Source organism: Hyaloscypha bicolor (assembly GCF_002865645.1).
Source record: "Hyaloscypha bicolor E unplaced genomic scaffold K444scaffold_136, whole genome shotgun sequence".
NCBI lineage: Eukaryota > Fungi > Ascomycota > Leotiomycetes > Helotiales > Hyaloscyphaceae > Hyaloscypha > Hyaloscypha bicolor.
In genome coordinates, this window is record NW_020194638.1 from 1594037 (window position 1) to 1613479 (window position 19443).

General features: G+C 48.5%; 8 protein-coding genes across 8 annotated transcripts; 2 read left to right on the forward strand and 6 right to left on the reverse strand.

The window, feature by feature from the left end:
- Window positions 1-20: 20 nt before the first annotated feature.
- K444DRAFT_634976 (uncharacterized protein) lies at window positions 21-1540 on the forward strand (the record flags this gene model as incomplete). Its single annotated transcript, XM_024883817.1, has 2 exons — window positions 21-771; window positions 822-1540. The coding sequence occupies 2 exons, from the start codon at window positions 21-23 to the stop codon at window positions 1538-1540; spliced, it is 1470 nt and encodes a 489-aa protein (XP_024731128.1).
- Window positions 1339-2745, reverse strand: K444DRAFT_138380 (ras-domain-containing protein). The gene is made up of 3 exons (XM_024870524.1): window positions 2422-2745; window positions 2100-2367; window positions 1339-2050 (listed from the first exon to the last, which is right to left on the reverse strand). Exons 1-3 carry the CDS (start codon window positions 2449-2451, stop codon window positions 1728-1730), a joined length of 621 nt encoding a protein of 206 aa, XP_024731129.1. The 5' UTR covers window positions 2452-2745; the 3' UTR covers window positions 1339-1727.
- Window positions 2746-2917: 172 nt separating this feature from the next.
- K444DRAFT_570891 (NCA2-domain-containing protein) lies at window positions 2918-5163 on the reverse strand. Its single transcript, XM_024877285.1, has 2 exons — window positions 5065-5163; window positions 2918-5014 (listed from the first exon to the last, which is right to left on the reverse strand). The coding sequence occupies exons 1-2, from the start codon at window positions 5079-5081 to the stop codon at window positions 3040-3042; spliced, it is 1992 nt and encodes a 663-aa protein (XP_024731130.1). The 5' UTR covers window positions 5082-5163; the 3' UTR covers window positions 2918-3039.
- A 223-nt stretch (window positions 5164-5386) lies between these two features.
- On the reverse strand, window positions 5387-8636 carry K444DRAFT_618685 (uncharacterized protein). Its single transcript, XM_024881372.1, has one exon. It carries the CDS (start codon window positions 8525-8527, stop codon window positions 5495-5497), a length of 3033 nt encoding a protein of 1010 aa, XP_024731131.1. The 5' UTR covers window positions 8528-8636; the 3' UTR covers window positions 5387-5494.
- Window positions 8637-8946: 310 nt separating this feature from the next.
- On the reverse strand, window positions 8947-10541 carry K444DRAFT_570896 (mitochondrial carrier protein-like protein). Its single transcript, XM_024877286.1, has 3 exons — window positions 10231-10541; window positions 9885-10182; window positions 8947-9835 (listed from the first exon to the last, which is right to left on the reverse strand). The coding sequence occupies exons 1-3, from the start codon at window positions 10435-10437 to the stop codon at window positions 9096-9098; spliced, it is 1245 nt and encodes a 414-aa protein (XP_024731132.1). The 5' UTR covers window positions 10438-10541; the 3' UTR covers window positions 8947-9095.
- Window positions 10542-11798: 1257 nt separating this feature from the next.
- On the reverse strand, window positions 11799-12436 carry K444DRAFT_540073 (LexA/Signal peptidase; the record flags this gene model as incomplete). The annotated part of the gene is made up of 2 exons (XM_024875678.1): window positions 11799-12111; window positions 12162-12436. 2 exons carry the CDS (start codon window positions 12434-12436, stop codon window positions 11799-11801), a joined length of 588 nt encoding a protein of 195 aa, XP_024731133.1.
- A 78-nt stretch (window positions 12437-12514) lies between these two features.
- K444DRAFT_570903 (uncharacterized protein) lies at window positions 12515-13986 on the reverse strand. Its single transcript, XM_024877287.1, has 4 exons — window positions 13731-13986; window positions 13513-13675; window positions 13249-13456; window positions 12515-13200 (listed from the first exon to the last, which is right to left on the reverse strand). The coding sequence occupies exons 1-4, from the start codon at window positions 13806-13808 to the stop codon at window positions 12717-12719; spliced, it is 933 nt and encodes a 310-aa protein (XP_024731134.1). The 5' UTR covers window positions 13809-13986; the 3' UTR covers window positions 12515-12716.
- A 158-nt stretch (window positions 13987-14144) lies between these two features.
- On the forward strand, window positions 14145-19246 carry K444DRAFT_618688 (patatin-domain-containing protein). Its single transcript, XM_024881373.1, has 3 exons — window positions 14145-14530; window positions 14580-17551; window positions 17735-19246. The coding sequence occupies exons 1-3, from the start codon at window positions 14205-14207 to the stop codon at window positions 19093-19095; spliced, it is 4659 nt and encodes a 1552-aa protein (XP_024731135.1). The 5' UTR covers window positions 14145-14204; the 3' UTR covers window positions 19096-19246.
- Window positions 19247-19443: the final 197 nt, after the last annotated feature.

Here is a 19443-nt window from a genome sequence, read left to right on the forward strand (position 1 = left end):
ACCCCAATTGGACAACATTAATGCGGCTGACGCGCTCCCTGCCTCCGCAGTTCTTGTTGCCAGCATGGAGCGTGCGACAATTAGCCCAGGCCTCGCAGCGAGTGCCAACAGCTTTCAGTACTTATGATGGTTACTCTCCGAAACCAACAGGATCTCGAAGAGGTCCGTTTCGAAAAGTCGTCCAAAAAGACAACAAGTTCGTCAGGAAGCAGGTGGTTGCAGATGATCCAGATTTGAAACCAGAAGCTCGAAGACCTGGCGAACCAGACACGGAATCCGTATCTCACAGGACTGTCACCGCAGATGTCCATCTGGGGCCGACGCAGACGGAACCCGAGCAGCCGAAAACTCATCGTTCAAAGTCATTGTCACTGTTCGACGAGCTGTTTCCTGAGGAGAGTCAAGCTAGGAGTAAACGGGAGAAGGCGGCAGAGAAGAGATTAGACAAGCTGCCTGCGTTTATATGGAATTCTACGAACTCTGCGCCCAGTGCTACGGATCGAAGGGAGCGGAAGAGGGAAGAGAGGAGGGTAAAGCACAAGACGATTCCTCAACGAGGAGAGCTTGTACGAGCGGAGCAAGTTCAATACCCTCCGACGAGACTCAACATTCAGCGTCTTAGGGATGATCTTGGGCGAGAAGCAGGGGCGGTGACTTTGCCAAGCTTGATGGTGTTGAATGCCTGCAGTAAGAACCTGGAGGAGAGCGATTTCTTCCGGTTGAGTTCTAGAGGAGAGCACATTCAGGGATGGGCAAGCGGTATTATCAAAGGTATGATCTTGTGGTGTAGGCACTATGACCTCGAAGCTTACATTTGGCAGTCATCCAAGCCAGAGATAGAAACTCTCTGGAGAAATTGGGTCATTACTTTATCCTCTGCTCCAATGATGCTGCTGCTCGAGCATACCAAGACCGAACAAATATATTACACAAATTGGCTAGATCAATGAAGATAATGGAAGACTCAGGTGTTCCAATTCCGCCAGCATACCTGCAAGAGGGTGAGGATCCAGCGACGCTGCTGCAAGGTTTCTCGCTGGTTCCAGCGTGCGGCCAGGTGTCATTGAGGATTCTAAGGAAGCCTTATATGCCACCCGTGCTTAGGCTGCTGAAAGAAGGCGGAGAGGCTGCTCGTATTACAAAGGAGAGCAAGGCAGGAGAAATGGTGATATTTTCTGTAGACATTGGGCACATAACTCAGTATGACCTTGAGGAAGCGCTGAAAAACGATGGAAGACGGCGGAATTTGCACTGGAAACTTGGAAGGGAAGAAACAGGTCAAATCGTCAAGCTCACGTATGATGATCATGGCAATAGCCCGGAAGAGCCAGGAGAGAGGACCGAAGAGTCCGTCGAAGCGTATCGGGCTCGGAAGAAGGAAGAATATCGAAGACCATCGAGGTATGTGATCTCCTTCAGGGACCGCAACGAAGCTCGGAGATTTGTCAGGGAATGGCATCGGCGTCCGTTTCCTATGAACCGCCAACACAACCCAGGAGATGAGCCAATTCCTATAATAAATGCAGAAATCCTGTGGTAGCACCAAGCTTGGATGCCCTTTCACAAATGCTGATTTAAATATGCCGTGGCATCCCAGCATGACCTGAGACTGAACATGACTCGCAAAAGGCACGCCTTAACATTGTAATACAATATGATACGACCAAACTCCGCCCATAATCTGCTCTTAAACAAACGGAAAGCTTGACCCCTCATCAACCCATTATCTAGCAGCACTTGCCTCCTCCAAACCCACTTCCAGTTCCTTGCGCTCCAACATCGACGCCTCCTTGAGCCGATGAATCTGTTTTCGCCGTGTCGATGATCCTCTTCTTGATATCTCCCGCCAAGCTGTAAAATGCCTTCTCAACATTGATGTTGCTCTTCGCTGAGACCTCGAGGAAGGGGATGCCGAGCTCGTCCGCCAATTCTTGACCCCGTTCCGTGGATACTACACGTCTATCTTCCCAATCACACTTATTTCCAATAAGGATCTTGTTCACGCCTTCTGTAGCATGTTGCTCTACGTTTGAGAACCAAGTTCGGATATCTAAAAGAGAGGTTAGCAGGGCCGAGGTTCGCTTCAAGGTACTTCATACTGTTGAAAGAGCGCTCATCGGTGACATCGTAGACCAGTAATATGCCCATAGCACCTCTATAGTAAGCGGTTGTAATGGTTCTGAATCTTTCTTGTCCCGCCGTGTCCCATATCTGCAGCTTGACTCGCTTCCCATCCAGTTCAATTGTCCGGATCTTGAAGTCGATACCTATGGTTGTGATGAACGAGGGTGTAAAGGAATCTTCACTGAATCGCAAAAGGCAGCAGGACTTGCCCACACCCGAGTCCCCAATTAGCAACAGCTTGATCTATGGTTTTGGTAAGCCGGCGAGTACTGAGCAATTGTTGAGTGTCATATGTACCAGGAAGTCATAATTACGCGTCCCAGCCATCTCGGATTCGGTCGCGTAGAGGTAGGAAATGAAGGCAGCCTTCTCAGAGACGTCGACCGTGCGAAGAGGAGGTAGAGGCTGTGGGGTAGAGTGCGGGTCGGTGTAGTTGACAGCCTAGGGTTTGCGGCGTGGATGACGACGGACGACGTTGACAGATGGAATGGGTGGTTGGCAAAGGTGATCGCACAGCGCAGCACAATCTGAATGCAGGCTTTCCTTTCGCCGTGGTCGAGGGCAGGCGAAGATATCGTTAATCGTAATTGCGTCGAATCTGTTCAAGACTGGAGGAATTAAGAAGTTGCTACTCTAGCGGCTCGTGATGCGCGGCTGCGAACTTTCGCTACGAATACGTTTGGCGAGGGAAGGAGGCTGTGGCGTTGAGTGTAAGTGCAGGTGCAAGGTGGGCAAGGCAATGAATTTCCAGGGTTTCCGAGTTCCCAAGATTCGGGAAGGGACATTCAAGATTCCCAGTCATCCGTGAACAATACTCCAGTGACATCTCAGTTACATCACTACGAATGGTGGCAGTTTTCTTCCTTTAATGTTTCCCTCCAAAGGTTTAATTTTTGATTTTTGCACGTTTTCCTTCTATCTTAACCACCTTGCGTAACCCCATCTAATGCGGTCAAGAACCTTGAGCTGTGCCTGGATACCGCTGTTGATGTTACACAGATCAGCGACATCCTCCAGGAATTCCCTCTCTATGTTCCCAGGGAATAGCCTCTTCGCCGAGTTCCGCAACACATGAACCTCGCACAAGAGGAGACCGTGATCTTTGTATGAGAGCAGGTTGTTTTGAGTTGGTGTGGCTAGTGTAAGGATCCGATCGATATTTCGAAGGACCCGGATGGTCTGTCCTGCCTTCTGACCTTTCTGCAATCCTCTCCGACTTCCAAGCACCCCCCCTAGGTACCGGAAAGCTGCAAAACAGACCAGGATGCCTGGAGTCAGGCCGACAAAGCCAAATACCAGCTCCTGGCTTTTCAATAACGCATCGATGCCACTGATTGCAACTTCAACATCAACCTTCGTCTTCTGGATTTGGATTAACATGGTCCGCACCAAATCGCCTCGAACAGTACCGATAAATGGTTTGCGAAGGTCATTCTCGTACGCTCGAAGGACTGGCGTGAGATCCCCTTCCTTGACCTTGACTCTGATATCTGCAATCTGAGCTTCACTTAGTACAGAGTCCCCAGTTGAAACCCGGGGATGATCGATGGCAAAATCAACAACCATCCGCTCCAAGCTATCTCTGTCACCCTTCAGGCTCTCTTTGCTCATGATAGCAACCTCGCTTTCTTTGTCGTGGCGTATGGTGCCAATAATTTTCTTCACTGGTTCGATCACCCAATTCAGCCAAAAATCTCGTACTGTTGTTCCGAGATCCCTGATCCAGGTAATGATTTCCGCTTCTCGATTGACGAATATTCGTAGTATTGTAGTTGAGGATAAGAGCAAGATACTAGCTGGGAGCCAATATCGAACAAGTTTGGATGGACGACCGTACTGGGAAGTAAGTTTCTGCGACGTGATGATGTGATTAGGAATATGGACTTTGAGGATATGCTGGAGTCTCCTGGATAGCTTTGCCGGTCGTGCCACTTGCGGAACATCAGCGTCCCTTGTCGAGATCTCCGGATCATCTTCGACGCTGGCAAATACTGTATCCTCGAAATCAGATACGCCGGTGTCCAGAGTCGTGACATTCGATAGTACCGTATCCATCAAGGCAACGCTTCGCTCAACGACGACTTTCCATTCATGACTATCAGTCTCGTCGGTCTTTGCAAGCTCGGCACCCTCATCATTGATGTCGAAGCTCAGGCCCTCATCCATGAGCACACCCAGCCCGCTTGCACCCATTTCTCGTAGTCGACGCAACTTGGCCTGGTTATGTCTTGCTTCAGAGCGACAAAGCGCGATTGGAGACAGAACTCTCCGTTGAATATCCGCAACAGATCTCTCCCGTATGCTCTCCCTGACCAGACCGTAGAACTGCTTCCATTGATCCGTTAAACTTGTCCCAATCTCCCTCGGAGAAATGGCATCTCCAGGTGACTCTCTCAACCGTCCAAATCTTGACCTTGTGTCACTGTAGATATCTTTCGACCAAGCCCAGAACCTTAGCGGTGACGTTTGGACGGTGTAAAGGCTCGAATACGTATATGATCCTAGCACTTCATCCCAATACCAAATGTCATCCGTTACCGGTATCGTTTGCTCCAGTAAAGTGTTCAGCAGCAAGCCATACGTCTGCACTGTAGCCTTGCTAACTAGTAGCCATTCCAATTCTGTCTCATAGGTGCTCATCATCTCTCTTTCATCTTGTTCCACCACAACCCCCTCCGAGAGAGCAGCTTCCTCCAGCAGCATCGAAATCCTCCATGACGGCAAAAGTGGGCTTGAAGAGGACGTGGTAGATAAAGACTTCACTATATTTTGTAGTTCAGCGATTCGAAGGGAGGACAAGGCTTTGTGGCTCTGCTCGAAGAAGGTATCTTGGTTCGGGCGTGGGACGAGGTGGACGCGGTCAAGTTGGCTGTCCACGCGCCGTAACTGACTTTGGGATGTTAACACTGCTTGGATCCAGAGTAGAAAGGAAAACCTTACTCAGTCACGATTGACATTGCGGTTTAAGTGACATTGACTTGGGAAGTGAGGTGTCCTCTTTCAAAGGTCTTTCAGAGGAAGTTGTTTGACCACCAGAAAATAAACAATGACGTTGAAAATCTTGGCAGGGATCTCAGCTCGGACGCGACCGGAATTCTGGAAGTCGGGATTCAAGCCACCTCAGGCCAGCCTCAAAATTGCAAATGCCTTGTTGTATCACATTACAACTGGTTGTCATATTTACATAATTTCAATTGGGGTTTTATGGATTTTAATGTTGAGTTCCATAATTAAGAAGGTTGCTCACAACAGGCTTGGAAATTAAGCCCAAGGGGAGTCAATGAAATCAAAAAGGAAGTGGCGGGGAGCCCGCCAGATTCACAGGGTCCGAATATATTTTCACCTTATGTATCCACTATTTATTTACACATCACCCTGCACCGACTTCAACGAGAATTTGAGGCGACGGTATATCCATTTCATGATGACCTCCCCCGTCGTTTTGCGCTATCCACGGTTCCAAAGCGTCGATGGATGAAGTCTGCGAGAGTGTCTCTAGTACAATTTCAGTACTTTCCTCGAATGCTTCAGGAGAGTCCGAGGAACCACGTTCTTGCCTCGCTGCTTCTTCAACGATTGCCTTCTCAATGATCTGGATCGTCTTGAACATGACACCTCTCCTTTCTTCCGCGGCCTCTTCTCTCAACAACCTGGTTGCTTCAATGGCTTCAACCAGAACATCCAAGAAATGAAGCATATTCTCGGAATACTCGCCCGATCTCAGGAGGTTGGTCGTCTCCCGGCGGGCGTTTTTGAGGTAGAGCCGAAATCGTGGGTCAGGACATAACTTATTGGCTGACAGCGTCTTGACAACCCATTGGATACCAACGTGATCTCGAAGTCCAATGTATGCCTTGAGAAGCACAGTTAGGGTAAAGAGGTCGAATGACGATGGCTCAAAATTCAAACGATGAGACAAAGAATTCCACACGTCTACACAAAGACGATTGTGGCCCCGTTTCTCGAGAATGCTCACTGCATGCGTTACCACGATTGGCGAGACCTTCAATCCGGCTTTCTCGAACGTGGTTACGGTTTTTTGAGTTAGCTCAGTGACCAGCCGACTGTCCTCGTTGCCTTCTTCATATGTGGCCGTCATCTGATGGATGATGATGATACCGATCGCGTTGCTGACATCTACCCCAACTGCTTGCGCATCCTGAATATGGCGTAAAGTTTCTTCGGTGGTGTTCGGATGCAGCTGCAAGGATGCTCTGACAGCCAGATGGAGATGTTTTGAATCGAGAAGAACCCGGTCCTTCTGAGCACGCTTGTAAATTTTCAGTGTCGCAATAGGGTTGTCTTTGGCCATTGTGACTGCCATGGTGCGCAAAATGGCTTTGCTATCAAGAGCATCGTCAGGCGTCCTGTCCAACTTCTTCAGGACTTTCAGTCTTCGGAGTAGCTCCTCCTGAGGGGGTGATCCCAGAATTGCGAGTCGGCGGAGGGTTGGTACAGTCTCTTCGTCTATGAACCTGGAATGAATAGAATCCAGCGAACACACAGCTCTGTAGAGGCGATATATCTCCCAGTACGGAAAGCCCCAGCTTTGATAACATTTCCTAAGAATCGTGTTGAAGGTTACCGAGTCGATGGGGCAGCCAGCAGCAGCAGAGTAATCTATCAATTTGGTCAGAGAATCGATCTCTTTTGCCTTTCCATAGGCCTCAACCATGGTACGCGTCAGATTTTTCGTTATCTTGATGCCTATTTCGTCCACGAAATAGCGAATGAATTCTTCGGTATCACTAATAGTATGACACCGAATGTAGAGTTGCAATATCGGATGAAAAGAGGAAGCCAACTCCTTGATATATGCACTTCCAGGGCTGGTTCTCTTCATCTTCAAGAAATCATCCTTCACACCAAGCCAATCATTGCGCTTTGCCTTCGCAAAGGCAAAATGCCCGTAGATTCGTACATCGCCAGGTACGGGAGGATATGATCGTCTCATTGTATCATAGTAACATTGAGCCAGAGGCTCATCATTTGCCTCGATACAGAATTGGATCATTGCCCCGTAGAATGCCTGGGGGTGTTGTGCAACGTGAAGGAAAGGCTCCAGGCGTCCAAATAATGACGTTGTCTGTTCAAGGTCCCGATGTGTTCTCCATACGTGTCCAAGAACCTTTAGAAACCATGTCGTCGAAGTTAAAATCCTGCTCTTTTCAGCCATTTCACAAGCAGCAATCAAAGTCTTTTCTGCTCTGTCTATCCTTCCGGTCTTCAAGATAGACTCGATCGCTAGGCCGCCGGTATTGAAAAATTCAAGCTGATCTGGCGTCGTTTGAAGATAATACTTGTGAAAGTACTGAAACACTTTCTTGTGGTGCCCTTTCATATGGGTAGCAATTATTAAAGGAGCAACAGCCTCTATAGTGCCATTTTCTCGACAGGATTGTAGGCGGGAGTACAGGTCCAGGGTGAGGTCGTACATTCCCGATTGGCATGTCTCTGCACAAAGCCTTTCCCCAAGTGAAAACATGCGCTTCGATAGGGGTTTCGGCTTCTCCTTAAACTTCGTGAGGAAGATAGCGGACGCCTTTCTCAACGAGTTTTGGTCCAACGAGCTTCGGTCCGAGCTTGGACGATGAAGCAAGCGACAAATGATTGCTTCTGGGTGAAATAAATGAAAGTGTTCCTCGTGTAGTGCTCCCGAGCCGAGTATTATATCGAACACTTTCTCCGAGTTTTCAAACTTCAACTGCGCTTCGCAAGCATTCGCAAGCTGGATTGCAGCTTCCAAAAGGCGCTGTGAAATACCAACCCCATCAATTGACAACCCTTCCTCAAAAGCTTCAAAGAATCGAGATGCAGCTTCGTGGATACTGTCCGGATCTTGAAGAAGGTTTGTAACATCCGTCGCGAGTTTTCCTTGTCGATTGTGCAATCCCTGCTTAGGCACTTTGGGAGGCTCAGGACGGGTGTTCCCTAACGCATGTTGGGATGTCTTAGTTTTTAAAAATGGTAAGGAAGAAGGCTTTGGAGGTAGAACATCCGTTCGAGATCCAGGTTCGTATCTTGAAATGCGCACGGGCGTCGGCATTGGCGGATGTGATGGAGAAAGATTATGAGCTGCACCGCCATTGTTCGTCTCTTTCGACGCTGTGGCCTTCGGGGGCGTGCTCTTCAACACGTTGCTTGGTAGCCAAAATGCATCTTCCCGGTACCGCAGAAGCTGGGCTTCGAACGTCTCGATAACTGTGTTGCCCGTATTATGGTACTTTCTTGACGATTTGAGCTTCTTGGCGTTGTCGTGTACCTCTCGGGCTGCACGTATACGACGTCGACGATCTTCTGTCAACAGACCGGCGCCGAGAGCAAGTGTGCAAGAGGTGCCGAGTGCAAGATTCCGAAGGGCTCGAAGTGCGCCTTTCGAGGGCGCAGGAAGAGTTGTCGGCATTTGAATCTAACAATGGATCTGCCATCTCATTAATTGAATCGTGGCGGGATTCGCCAGATTGTTTTCGGCATGCTCGGTGAAGGGGCGGGGCGTGGTCGTAGAAACAGAGAATAATTTCATCTGAAGCGTCGTTCTCGGATGACCTGATATGGAGGACTGGTCGGTAGAACTATTGGCCGCAAGGTGCACCGTAGCTCATTCGATACGGGGGCCGAAATATTGCCCCTGAGCGCACTTTTGTCTCGAAGCAGATTAGCGCTAGTGTAACAGGCAACGACTTCCTACTGAAAAGAAGTTAACGCGATTGCAAGAACAATTTCGAAGTCGGAAGATGCGAGACGAGGGTCAACATTCTCTATGTTTAACCCTGGGTTCATAGCTCAGACAACCACTCGAATAAGGGAAACACATAAGCAATGGACAACATTATATGCACCAAAAGTGAAGATATATAGTCTATCCAGCATGCCATGCATACTCAAACGCCGCCCAATGCTCTTGATATACATACACCTACAAGTCACATATCCGTTCCACATGTCATCCCGTAAGTAATAATCGTCAACCATCATACAACAGACTCCTCGTCTTTTATAGAGGCAGAATAAATCTCTAGCTGCCCTTTAATTGACTGATACAAGACCAGCATGCACCCGCTTTGTACACTCGTCCAAACAAATCTCGGGCCCACTCCCCGAAACCAGCCTCCGATACCCTCAGTCTTGTAGATAAGCCTGAGACCCTTGAATAACGAGGATGTGTCCAGATTTATTGCTCCAGGACGAGGTGTGTGGGTTGATGGTGAGGACGTCGATATTTTTCGGATTTGCTGTTTGAGTGAGGTAGTGGGTTCTATCTTCCCCTGAGCAGGCATGGAGCCTCCTGGTGTGTGCTTTGCAACTGGTCTGGCTGATGGATTTACTTGGGTTTGAATCCTTGTCTTCACGACGTCAAGGGGACAAGTGATTACTCCTGACAACCCTCCAGCTGCTGCACCAGTAAGAAGCTCCAATGGCAATCCTATATCTCTGCTCTTCTTCCATTCTCTCGCCCAGGTCTGTCCCTGCTCATAAAAGGCGAATTGTAGTGCTGAAAAGGGGAGGTCTCGTAATATGGTAGCCTTATAGCCATAAAACAGAGCCGAGAAACCTTCCTGGCGGATTATTGTTCTTGCGGCATGAACCGTTGACTTATAGTTGTACCCTGACTTGAAGAACGGATTGTTGTATCGGCCTTGGAGCTGAAGTCGAGTTTTCAAGACTTCTGACGGAACGTACACAAACGAAGCCGCAAAATCGGCCACAAAGCCTACAAGTGGTCAGCACCGATCAATGATAATTCTCCAATGTGGCCATACCACTTGCAAGGTATGCAATCCATGGTGTGGTGCCATAATCTATCAGGTGCCTCTTGCTGTATTCATAGGTCCCAAAGAATATCACAGTGCCTGGAAAAGATCCAAGCATAGCAGGCAACCATCCTCCATATAATCCTCTGCGCAGTCCTTCTTGTCGTAGGATTGTTGCATAGGATGATGACATCGAAGTATACTTTGGTGGAATATGCGGATCACCTTGTTGGCGCGTCTTGACCGTGTCCAAAGAGTGCATCAACATATCACCTGTCGTACCTCCAAGTCCTCCGGCTATCATACACTACACAAATTAGCTGATGGACCTTTTATCCCATGTAGGGTATCCCACATGAAGGTAAGGAGACCGTCCCTCCTCTTCGACCGCTTTCGATGCCATGATTTCCGACGCGATGCCCTCTGGTCCCAGCTTAACATCAGCGAAAGTGTCTTTCCCTCCTGATAGTCCATCCTCGGAAAAGCCAAAGCCGTTGCGATTCGTTTGGGAGTTCGTTGATCCAGAGGAGAACAAATTGGCAACCTTCGAGGCAAGGGACATGGCCCTTCCTCGCTTTTCCGCAAGAGCCGCCTTCAGGGCTTCTCGACGGAAGATCCGATAGCAGAACTTGAGCGCGGCGTTGAGAATTGTGAGCAGTGTTGAGTGGTCTAGGAAAATAAATCACTAGATTTGGATGGGCTTGAAAACCTGACGCTTAGGTAAGGCGCAAGGCAAGGCTGACAAACGAGGCTGCGTATGCTCGTGATTCGTCAAGGAGGCGGAATAATCTGATATCTTCAGACATAAAATATATCGGAGGTTTCTTTAAAAACTATTTTGCCTTGATATTGTTGCAAAGACTTAGATTATGTGATTAAATTGCATCTTACAACTAGCTAAGAACGAAAACCGATACAATCCTGCACCTCTTGAGCTGGTTTCCTCAGTAAACTTGTTTGATACGCTTTTAAGATGATATTTTGATAATGTTTGGAAATTGACTATCGGGAATTGGTTTCCCAAGAAAGTCGAAATGTAGTTTACTACAAGAAAGGCCGCTGGCGTACAGCCAGAGGCGATTTACAAAGCCGCCGGACCCGGGATGATATTTGTGCACGAAACACTTGGCCTGAGAGCATTCCCCTCACAATACTCACCAAACCCGGAGAGGTGGAACAAAAATATCCGATAATATTTACACCGTCTATGTGGAGACAAATTTCGTCTCATCCATACATGCAGTCGACACAGGCAGCAGTTCCTCGACGTTCAGGAGCCGTGATTTCTCAACGGCGGCTCTGTTCTCGGTCCATCTGAGAGTTACTCAGCGCAGCAGCTCAATAATGATGCACTGACCGCGCTGCTCTCCCTGACCAAGTGGTGTATATGACTCATGTGATCCTGAGTGCCTTGACGTACAGTGATATTTCATTCGAATTGTGATTAATCCCACTGTGAAGCGATTACACTTATATCCTATTCGAGAGCAGTTCAATTCAGAACAACAGATCAGCCAGGGAAATGCCAGTTCGTTTGGCTCGGGTTGTTTTTGTTTGAGGCCAATGAATTGCAGCTGCACTCCACGCAGGTGGTCTGGAGCTAGAGCGTAATAAGCACCGCTTGCTAATTGTCTGCCAAAATGCGGAGATCACCAAGAAGACAAAGATGATCAAAGATACGCTGTCCATTCCTTCAAAAGAGTAATCCATTCGGCACAATTGCAATTGATCGACTTTAATGTGCTGAAAGTAGACGCCCAAAGGGTTTAATTCCAGATGCCCTGCCAAATTCAAGTGAAGAGTGGCGCGTGGAGGCTCATCTGAAGCTGTATCTTAGGACCTATAGAATAGGCGGCGAGGCGATTGAGGGAGGGGAAATCCCATCCAGGGGGAGTGCGGAGGGGGGTGTTGTTCGAAACATGTCTAATCCCAATTTGGCGCGTCCTGCCTTCGGCCTCTTATCACTCTCGTCTTTCCTTTGAATTGCCTCCAATGTATCGGACCCGAGCTCTTCCACGGCCACAAAATGTAGGTAAGTTTTCCTTGGATCAGACTTTTGGGAAGCGGCCCGTAGGTGTTGCTATCCCGCGACCTGTCACGATTATCCCCTTCCACCCAGACATGGTTGACAGGAACTTGCACCGTTGGTAGAGGGCACGGCGCGCGCGTGTGCACGATATCCCCCTCGATGGCAATGACGCGCTTTATGGCCAGCCTTTCGGGATTATTTGGGCTTCTATCGTTCATTGTCAATACTGTGACGCAGTTCTCTTCCGGAAAGCTTACTGAAACGAGACAAGCATTCCTCTCTCTAAAGTTCGAGTCGGATTCCATTTGCTCACCCAGCACAAATCTTTCTTAAGGTCTTCATCGTAGGTGGTGTTCAAGTAAGGGTACATCGAAGGGCCATTGATCCGACACAATTCCCCAACATTTCCATTGAAGAAGATTACGGCGGGAATCCATGTGACGAAGCTAAACAAGTAATAATTGAATTCGGGGACGAATTTGCCCTTAGTTGCTTTTCGGTTGAATATGGAAAAGAGGCGACTTGATGCCATGGTGGTGGCTTTCAGACTCCGTTGACAAAGTTGGGGGTCAGGATGAGCTTTTGAGGTTCCCTCAAATCTCGCTACTGTCTCGGCTCAGCCTTGCGATCCAGCCTCGCATTTGAAAAAGCAATCAAACAAAGGCTGAAGAGTTTGACGATTTTTCATACCTTATGGCTTCTTACAAAACTTAAGATGGACTAGTCTACTGCGTCATTGGCTCTATAGCCCTTCTTTACGCCCGCAATGCAAGCCTTAATCACAATGCTTTTGATTCATCCCCTAGAACCCTCTACATCACCTCCACCACATTCTCGTCACTTTCACTCATGCTCTCGTCTCCGCTGACCTCTGCATTTTCTCTCTCCCGCTTCTCCATCAGTGCCTGCAGCTCAGCATCATCATTCTCTGTGACCGCCTTAGGTTCCATCTTCACGATACAGTTGCCACCCGCTCCCTCGATATTGCTCCGGATATCAACGATCGCCGCTTCTAGTGTTTGGATTCCGACAGCCTTCTCTAGACATGTACTTGTAAGGACGTATAGCGGTGGCGAGACGAGCTTAACCTTCACCTGATTATCAGGGGTATTTCGGGCCTCAGCAGTTCGGAGTGCAGTCTTGACGGCATCGATTCCTTCATATCCAAAACACGTAACCTCGACATCTGCTCGAACTTTTGTAGGTTGGGGTGTAAGACGCTTTCCGATATAGGATTTCAGTTCCTCGGCAACAACATCGTTCGGAAATGACACTTCTTGCCACACATCAGGATTTCTTCATGAATATTAGTAAGATCCCCTGCTTCATGATCACTGTACCTACGTTATTGAGAGCTTGAAAGCATCTACCGCATGTCCGTACTTCTTGTTCAGTGGCCAGCCAATGCGCTCATAAAGATCTTCGATTGGGTGTTGAGTCTTTTCAGCTACATGTCGCATAATCGAGTGGACCATCTTGCTCTTGTTGTACCTCTCCTCGCATTTGATGATATCTTCTGGAGACACCCTTCGCTTTGAGAGATCAATATACCCTGCAATTCCGCTCGATCAGCATTTGTTTAGGAGTCATCCTTGGGCTGATGCTCACCCTTCTCTTTGTCTACTCTTAGAACCACCACAACCTCATTGCGCCCAACTCTGATAAGCTTTTGGATACTTCGGATACGACGTCTCGATAGTTCGGAGAGCAGAATCATGCCATCGATGTTGTCGTATTCGAGAAGTTTGACATAGGCTCCCATTTCCGCAATCTAAGTGATCAGGTCAACATTTGCCCACACTGTTTGCGCGGCGTAGAGCTCCCACCTGCTTTACGTTGACCATGACAAAACTGTCAATCTCCGGATACTTCTCCTCATAGAATCGGCAATTTGTCAAAGACATATTTGCGGTCGTTGCGCTGCGGGGTGCAGATTGATTGGGATCCTGTTCTTGGGCTTCGTCGCCAACGGTCGCGGGATTGAGGTAGATAATCTACCAGACAGCTGATGTAGAGTATTTGGGATCGTAAGGGACTGCTTCGAGGGTTTCGTCGATGTCTTGTCAAGATTGTTGGTAGGAGGAGTCACAGTCGCACACAATCTTTACGTCTCGATTTTTGGTGATGGTGGGCTGCGCCATATCAGGCTTAGCGCCAGTCTTGCGCCACCAGTGGCTTGAGCTCCCTTGCTTGGCTGATGATCGAAAGATTCGGCCATGGAACTTGACTTACACTCCAAGGAGCTCACGACCTCGGCACAAGAAATGTGCTCAACATTCATTGAGAACTGAGCTGTCATCATGGCGGTCAGTTCTGCTCATGTTGAAAATGTTCAGCATTCCATCGAGTCACTTTCAGGGACGGTTTCTTCAGCCATGGAGAGCTTAGCCAACTCGATGGCTTCTTCAATGCCTTCAACTGCGGCTCTAGTCAACGGAACCACCATGGAGCACATGGAAGTTCAGAGTTCTTGGGCATGGAGCTTTGTCCGAATGATCATGTTCCTGATCAAAGTCTTTCCGGGCATTCTGTTCTGGATCATCACATTTACTACCATTACCTTACCAACCTTTCTCTTCACACTATTGTCAACCAGCTTGACTGTCACTATGAATGCGACGACTTTGTACGTGTTTACGCCATGTATGCTAAACTGCTACTGACTCGTTATATAGAATGTTAATTGTCGCTGCTCTCGTATCCACCGTTAGCTGGTTCGTTCGCTATAGAGTTCTGAACATGTACGCGCGCCTTCCTCCCGAACCTCAACGAAAAGAGCCGGAGATAGATCTATATCCGGACACACAAGAAGAAGATTCTAAATCTGGGTTCTCCAACTATCTGGACGAGTTTTTAAGCGCAATCAAGGTGTTTGGGTACTTGGAACGACCCGTCTTTCACGAACTCACTCGGAGCATGCAAACTAGGAAACTCATAGCAGGAGAGACATTGAATCTGGAAGAAGAAAAGGGGTTCTGCTTAGTCGTGGACGGCTTGGTGGAGATCTTTGTCAAATCTTCCCGTGAGAGCGGCGAGTCGGATTCTGAGCCTTCCAATTTTCACCCAGACGATTCATCAGATAGTGGGGACGGACAGCAACGGCGAAGTGCGACTCAAGGTTACCAATTATTAACCGAAGTCAAGAATGGTGCCCCTATGTCATCACTCTTCTCCATTTTGTCCTTATTTACCGAGGATGTTAAGCTGAGACACAGCGAAGATGATTACTTAGAGAATACTGCCTCAAGTGCTGGGTTCAATCGTCGACGATATCCCTCAAGCGCTGGCTTTGGATATGTCCCTAGCCACGAGACCCCACCGTCGCTTCCAACAAGTCCAATATACGGTGTTCCAAGTCAAAATGGGGAGCCTATCAATCGGGAGCATCGGTCATCAACGTTAGCCAGTGAGACTGCTGGTGGTACTCTTCCGAGAGTTCCTCCCCTCTCTCTCGACTCTTCACATGATCATCCAAGACAGCGGCCGCGGCCCAGACGGGTGCAGACAACTTCGGTTCATCCCGATATAGTTGCACGAGCTACCGTGGACACAACCATTGCAATCATTCCTGCGAGTGCTTTCCGTCGTCTTACCCGAGTCTACCCAAAAGCTACTGCACATATTGTTCAGGTCATCTTGACTCGACTTCAAAGAGTAACTCTGGCAACCGGTCATTCATATCTCGGACTTACAAGTGAGGTCCTTCGCACAGAAAAGCACATGAACAAATACACCACGTACGAACTTCCCAACTTCTTGCGAGGCGATGCTCTAGAGCGTTTGAAGGAGAAGTTCACTCGCGAGCGAGAGAGGATTGGTGCCGAAGAGGGCAGTAAAGGCATTGCCTTACACAACGCTGGAGTTGGACGAAGGCGGAGATCCAGTAATAGTCTCCGGAAAGAGGCAACACTTCACGCTGTGTCTGCAAAGGGGGCACCAGCTGTCACTAACTCGACATTTGAATCACCTCTTAAACGAGAGCCTAGTGCCAATCCAAGCCCGGGGGATCTGCTCACAAACATTCAAATGTCTCGCAATGGTGGCAGAAGAAATACGCCAATGATCCAGGGGTCCTTCTCTGGTCAAGCCGAGGAGTCTCCTGAAGTGTGGCAACATGACACGCAGAGTCCACTTGCACAAAAATCGTTCAATCCATTTGGTGCTCAAGTACACCCACGGCGGACTCTACATCGGCAGGAGTCTATTGATGAGGATGGCATGTTTCGTGGATCCATTTTAGAATGCATCTTCAAGGCTATTGGCTTGACCAACACCAAAAATGCTTTGAGAATGTCGGACTCCGTCGAAGCATCTCCGAGGCTTGTTTCCTATGACCAGAGAAAACAAAAGGCAATCTTCACTAACAACGCGTTTGGAATCATTGACCCATATGAAGGCTCTGGGGATGGCGATACGGAATCTATGACATCCGGAGGCATAAGCACAGGTGGATTTCCGAGTACGCAAGGTCTGGCGCACGAGCTCAAGGATGAAGTGGAAATTGTATACTTCCCAAAAGGCTCTGTTCTCGTTGAGCAGGGTGAGCGCAATCCTGGATTGTACTATGTTATCGACGGATTTTTAGATGTCAGCGTCCCCACAGATGAAACGTCAGAATCAACCGTCTTAGGTAGTTTGTCACAACGAAATTCGAACTCTAGAGAAAGTAGGGACGAATCACTAGCTCCACTCTCGCGGACTCGAACAGGGTCTTCGAAAGCCTCTGGCTCTGGGTCGGGGATCAATACTACCGAAGGAAAGAAGCGAAAATCCACAGGTCGAAGGAGCCTTGCATTGATCAAACCAGGTGGAATTGCTGGCTACATTGGGACAATATCATCTTATAGGTCATTCATCGATGTCATAGCTAAAACAGATGTCTATGTTGGCTTTCTGCCAAGGTCTTCCTTGGAGAGAATCGTGGAAAAATATCCGGTGGTGTTATTGACGATGGCTAAACGCCTGACAAGCCTTTTACCACGACTTATTCTACATATTGACTTTGCTCTGGAATGGGTTCAAGTCAATGCTGGACAAGTGATTTATCATCAAGGCGATGATAGCGATGCAATCTATATCGTTTTGAATGGTCGCCTCCGGCTAGTCCTCAATAACGAAGAGGCGGGTATGAAAGTGGTTGGCGAGTATGGCCAAGGTGAAAGTGTTGGAGAGCTTGAGGTTATGACTGAATCCGTTCGCCCTGCGACACTTCACGCAATTCGAGATACGGAACTTGCGAAATTTCCCAAGACTTTGTTCAACAGTCTCGCGCAGGAACACCCAGGAATTACCATCAAAATCTCCAAGATCATCGCGTCTCGTATGCGAGCTTTAGTTGAAGATCCTGTCTTCGTCCAAGGCAAAGAGAAGGTGACCGGTGCAACGAACAACAAAGTCTCATCGACTGTCAATTTAAGAACCGTGGCTATCTTGCCCGTCACGGCTGGCGTACCAGTGGTGGAATTTGGTAGTAGGTTGATGAATGCCTTGACGCAGATTGGCGCAACAAAAGGAGTCACCTCTCTCAACCAAGCCGCTATCCTTAATCATCTGGGAAGACATGCGTTCAGCAGGATGGGAAAGTTGAAGCTCTCGCAGTACCTTGCTGATCTCGAAGAGAAGTATGGACTGGTGCTATACGTTGCGGGTGAGTTTGAAAATTACTTTTTGTTACTTTGGACTTTGGCAGGTGATGTTTTCTTTTTTAACTCCGAGTTCTTCTATGAAGACCAAAAACAACAACAACTCTAATTTTTTCCTGATGCCACAACTTGATTTTCAAGACTTTATAGGACCAACTTGAATTCTCTCGCTGACTTCCAATATTTAGACACCAATGTTAACTCCCCTTGGACTCAGACGTGCATTAGCCAGGCTGATTGTATCCTCCTTGTTGGCTTGGCCGAAGGGTCACCGGCTATTGGTGAGTATGAACGTTTCCTGCTTGGCATGAAGACTACTGCGCGAAAAGAATTGGTCCTGCTGCATGCCGATCGATTTTCTCCGCCGGGTCTTACACGAGCATGGCTCAGAAACCGCGTGTGGATCAATGGTGGTCACCATCACATTCAAATGGCCTTCCGAACATCCGTGCCTGTTCATCCCCAGACTCGTAAATTTGGTTCGGCATTGAAGCAGCGAGTTCAAGTCCTCCAGGCTGAAATACAGAAATACACTTCCCGGAAGGTGCGACAGACTCCCCTGTATTCAGCGGAAACGCCTTTCAAGGGAGATTTTCATAGGATTGCAAGACGGCTTTGTGGCAAGTCTATAGGTCTTGTGCTCGGCGGCGGAGGTGCCCGAGGTATCTCTCAAGTTGGGATTATCAGGGCTTTGGAGGAAGCAGGTATTCCCATCGATATCATTGGTGGTACCTCGATTGGAGCCTTCATTGGCGCCTTGTACGCTAGGGATGCCGATGTGGTCCCAATGTACGGCCGCGCGAAGAAGTTTGCTGGGAGGATGGCGAGTATGTGGCGCTTTGCGCTCGACTTGACATATCCCTCCGCCTCATACACAACTGGCCATGAGTTCAACCGCGGAATCTTCAAAACCTTTGGGGATACTCAGATCGAGGACTTCTGGCTTGAGTTCTACTGCAACACTACCAACATTAGCAAGAGTCGGTCAGAGATACACACCAGCGGGTATGCCTGGAGGTATGTAAGGGCATCAATGTCACTTGCCGGCCTCCTTCCACCTCTGTGCGACGAAGGAAGCATGCTCCTGGACGGAGGATATGTTGACAACTTGACCGTCTCACACATGAAATCGTTAGGAGCAGACGTAATTTTCGCAATCGACGTTGGAAGTCTTGATGACGATACGCCTCAGAACTTTGGCGACTCGTTATCTGGGTTTTGGGCATTCCTGAACCGCTGGAACCCGTTTTCGTCATTCCCAAACCCGCCTACGCTGGCTGAGATCCAAGCCCGACTTGCTTATGTTTCCAGCGTCGATGCTTTAGAGAGATCAAAGCGCACACCTGGGTGTCTCTACATGAGACCACCCATCGATGCTTATGGGACCTTGGACTTTGGCAAATTTGATGATATTTATCAGTTGGGATATAAATATGGCCAAGAGTTCTTGGCGAAGATGAGGGACCAAGGAGTCCTACCTTTGGTAGACGAGACGGAAGAGAAGAAGGCTCTTCGGAGAACGATGGCCCCTCGAAGAGCTAGTATATAGCGACTGTATATTATTGTTGGGAGGGAGGTTTGCGGCTGGCGCTTGGGAATACCCGCATCATGGCATAGCATATCATAAGAAAATATAGATGGTAGTGATCTTACAAGACAATAACAGGTAACTGCTAGGGAACATGCTACTTCAGACTCGAGTGCATCTTCCAAGTTGGTGACCATCATTCGCAAGGCCTCGCCCGCCATCAAGCGGAACACGACGTTCGGGGTGCGCCTATGACCGCAGCCAGCCGCTTGGCCATGCCCAATCGGGACGTAGTGGGGCAAAAGGTCCAACACTTCGTGAGTATTGGTCCAACTTAAGAAAAACAACAATATTTTATGGACGCTTGCT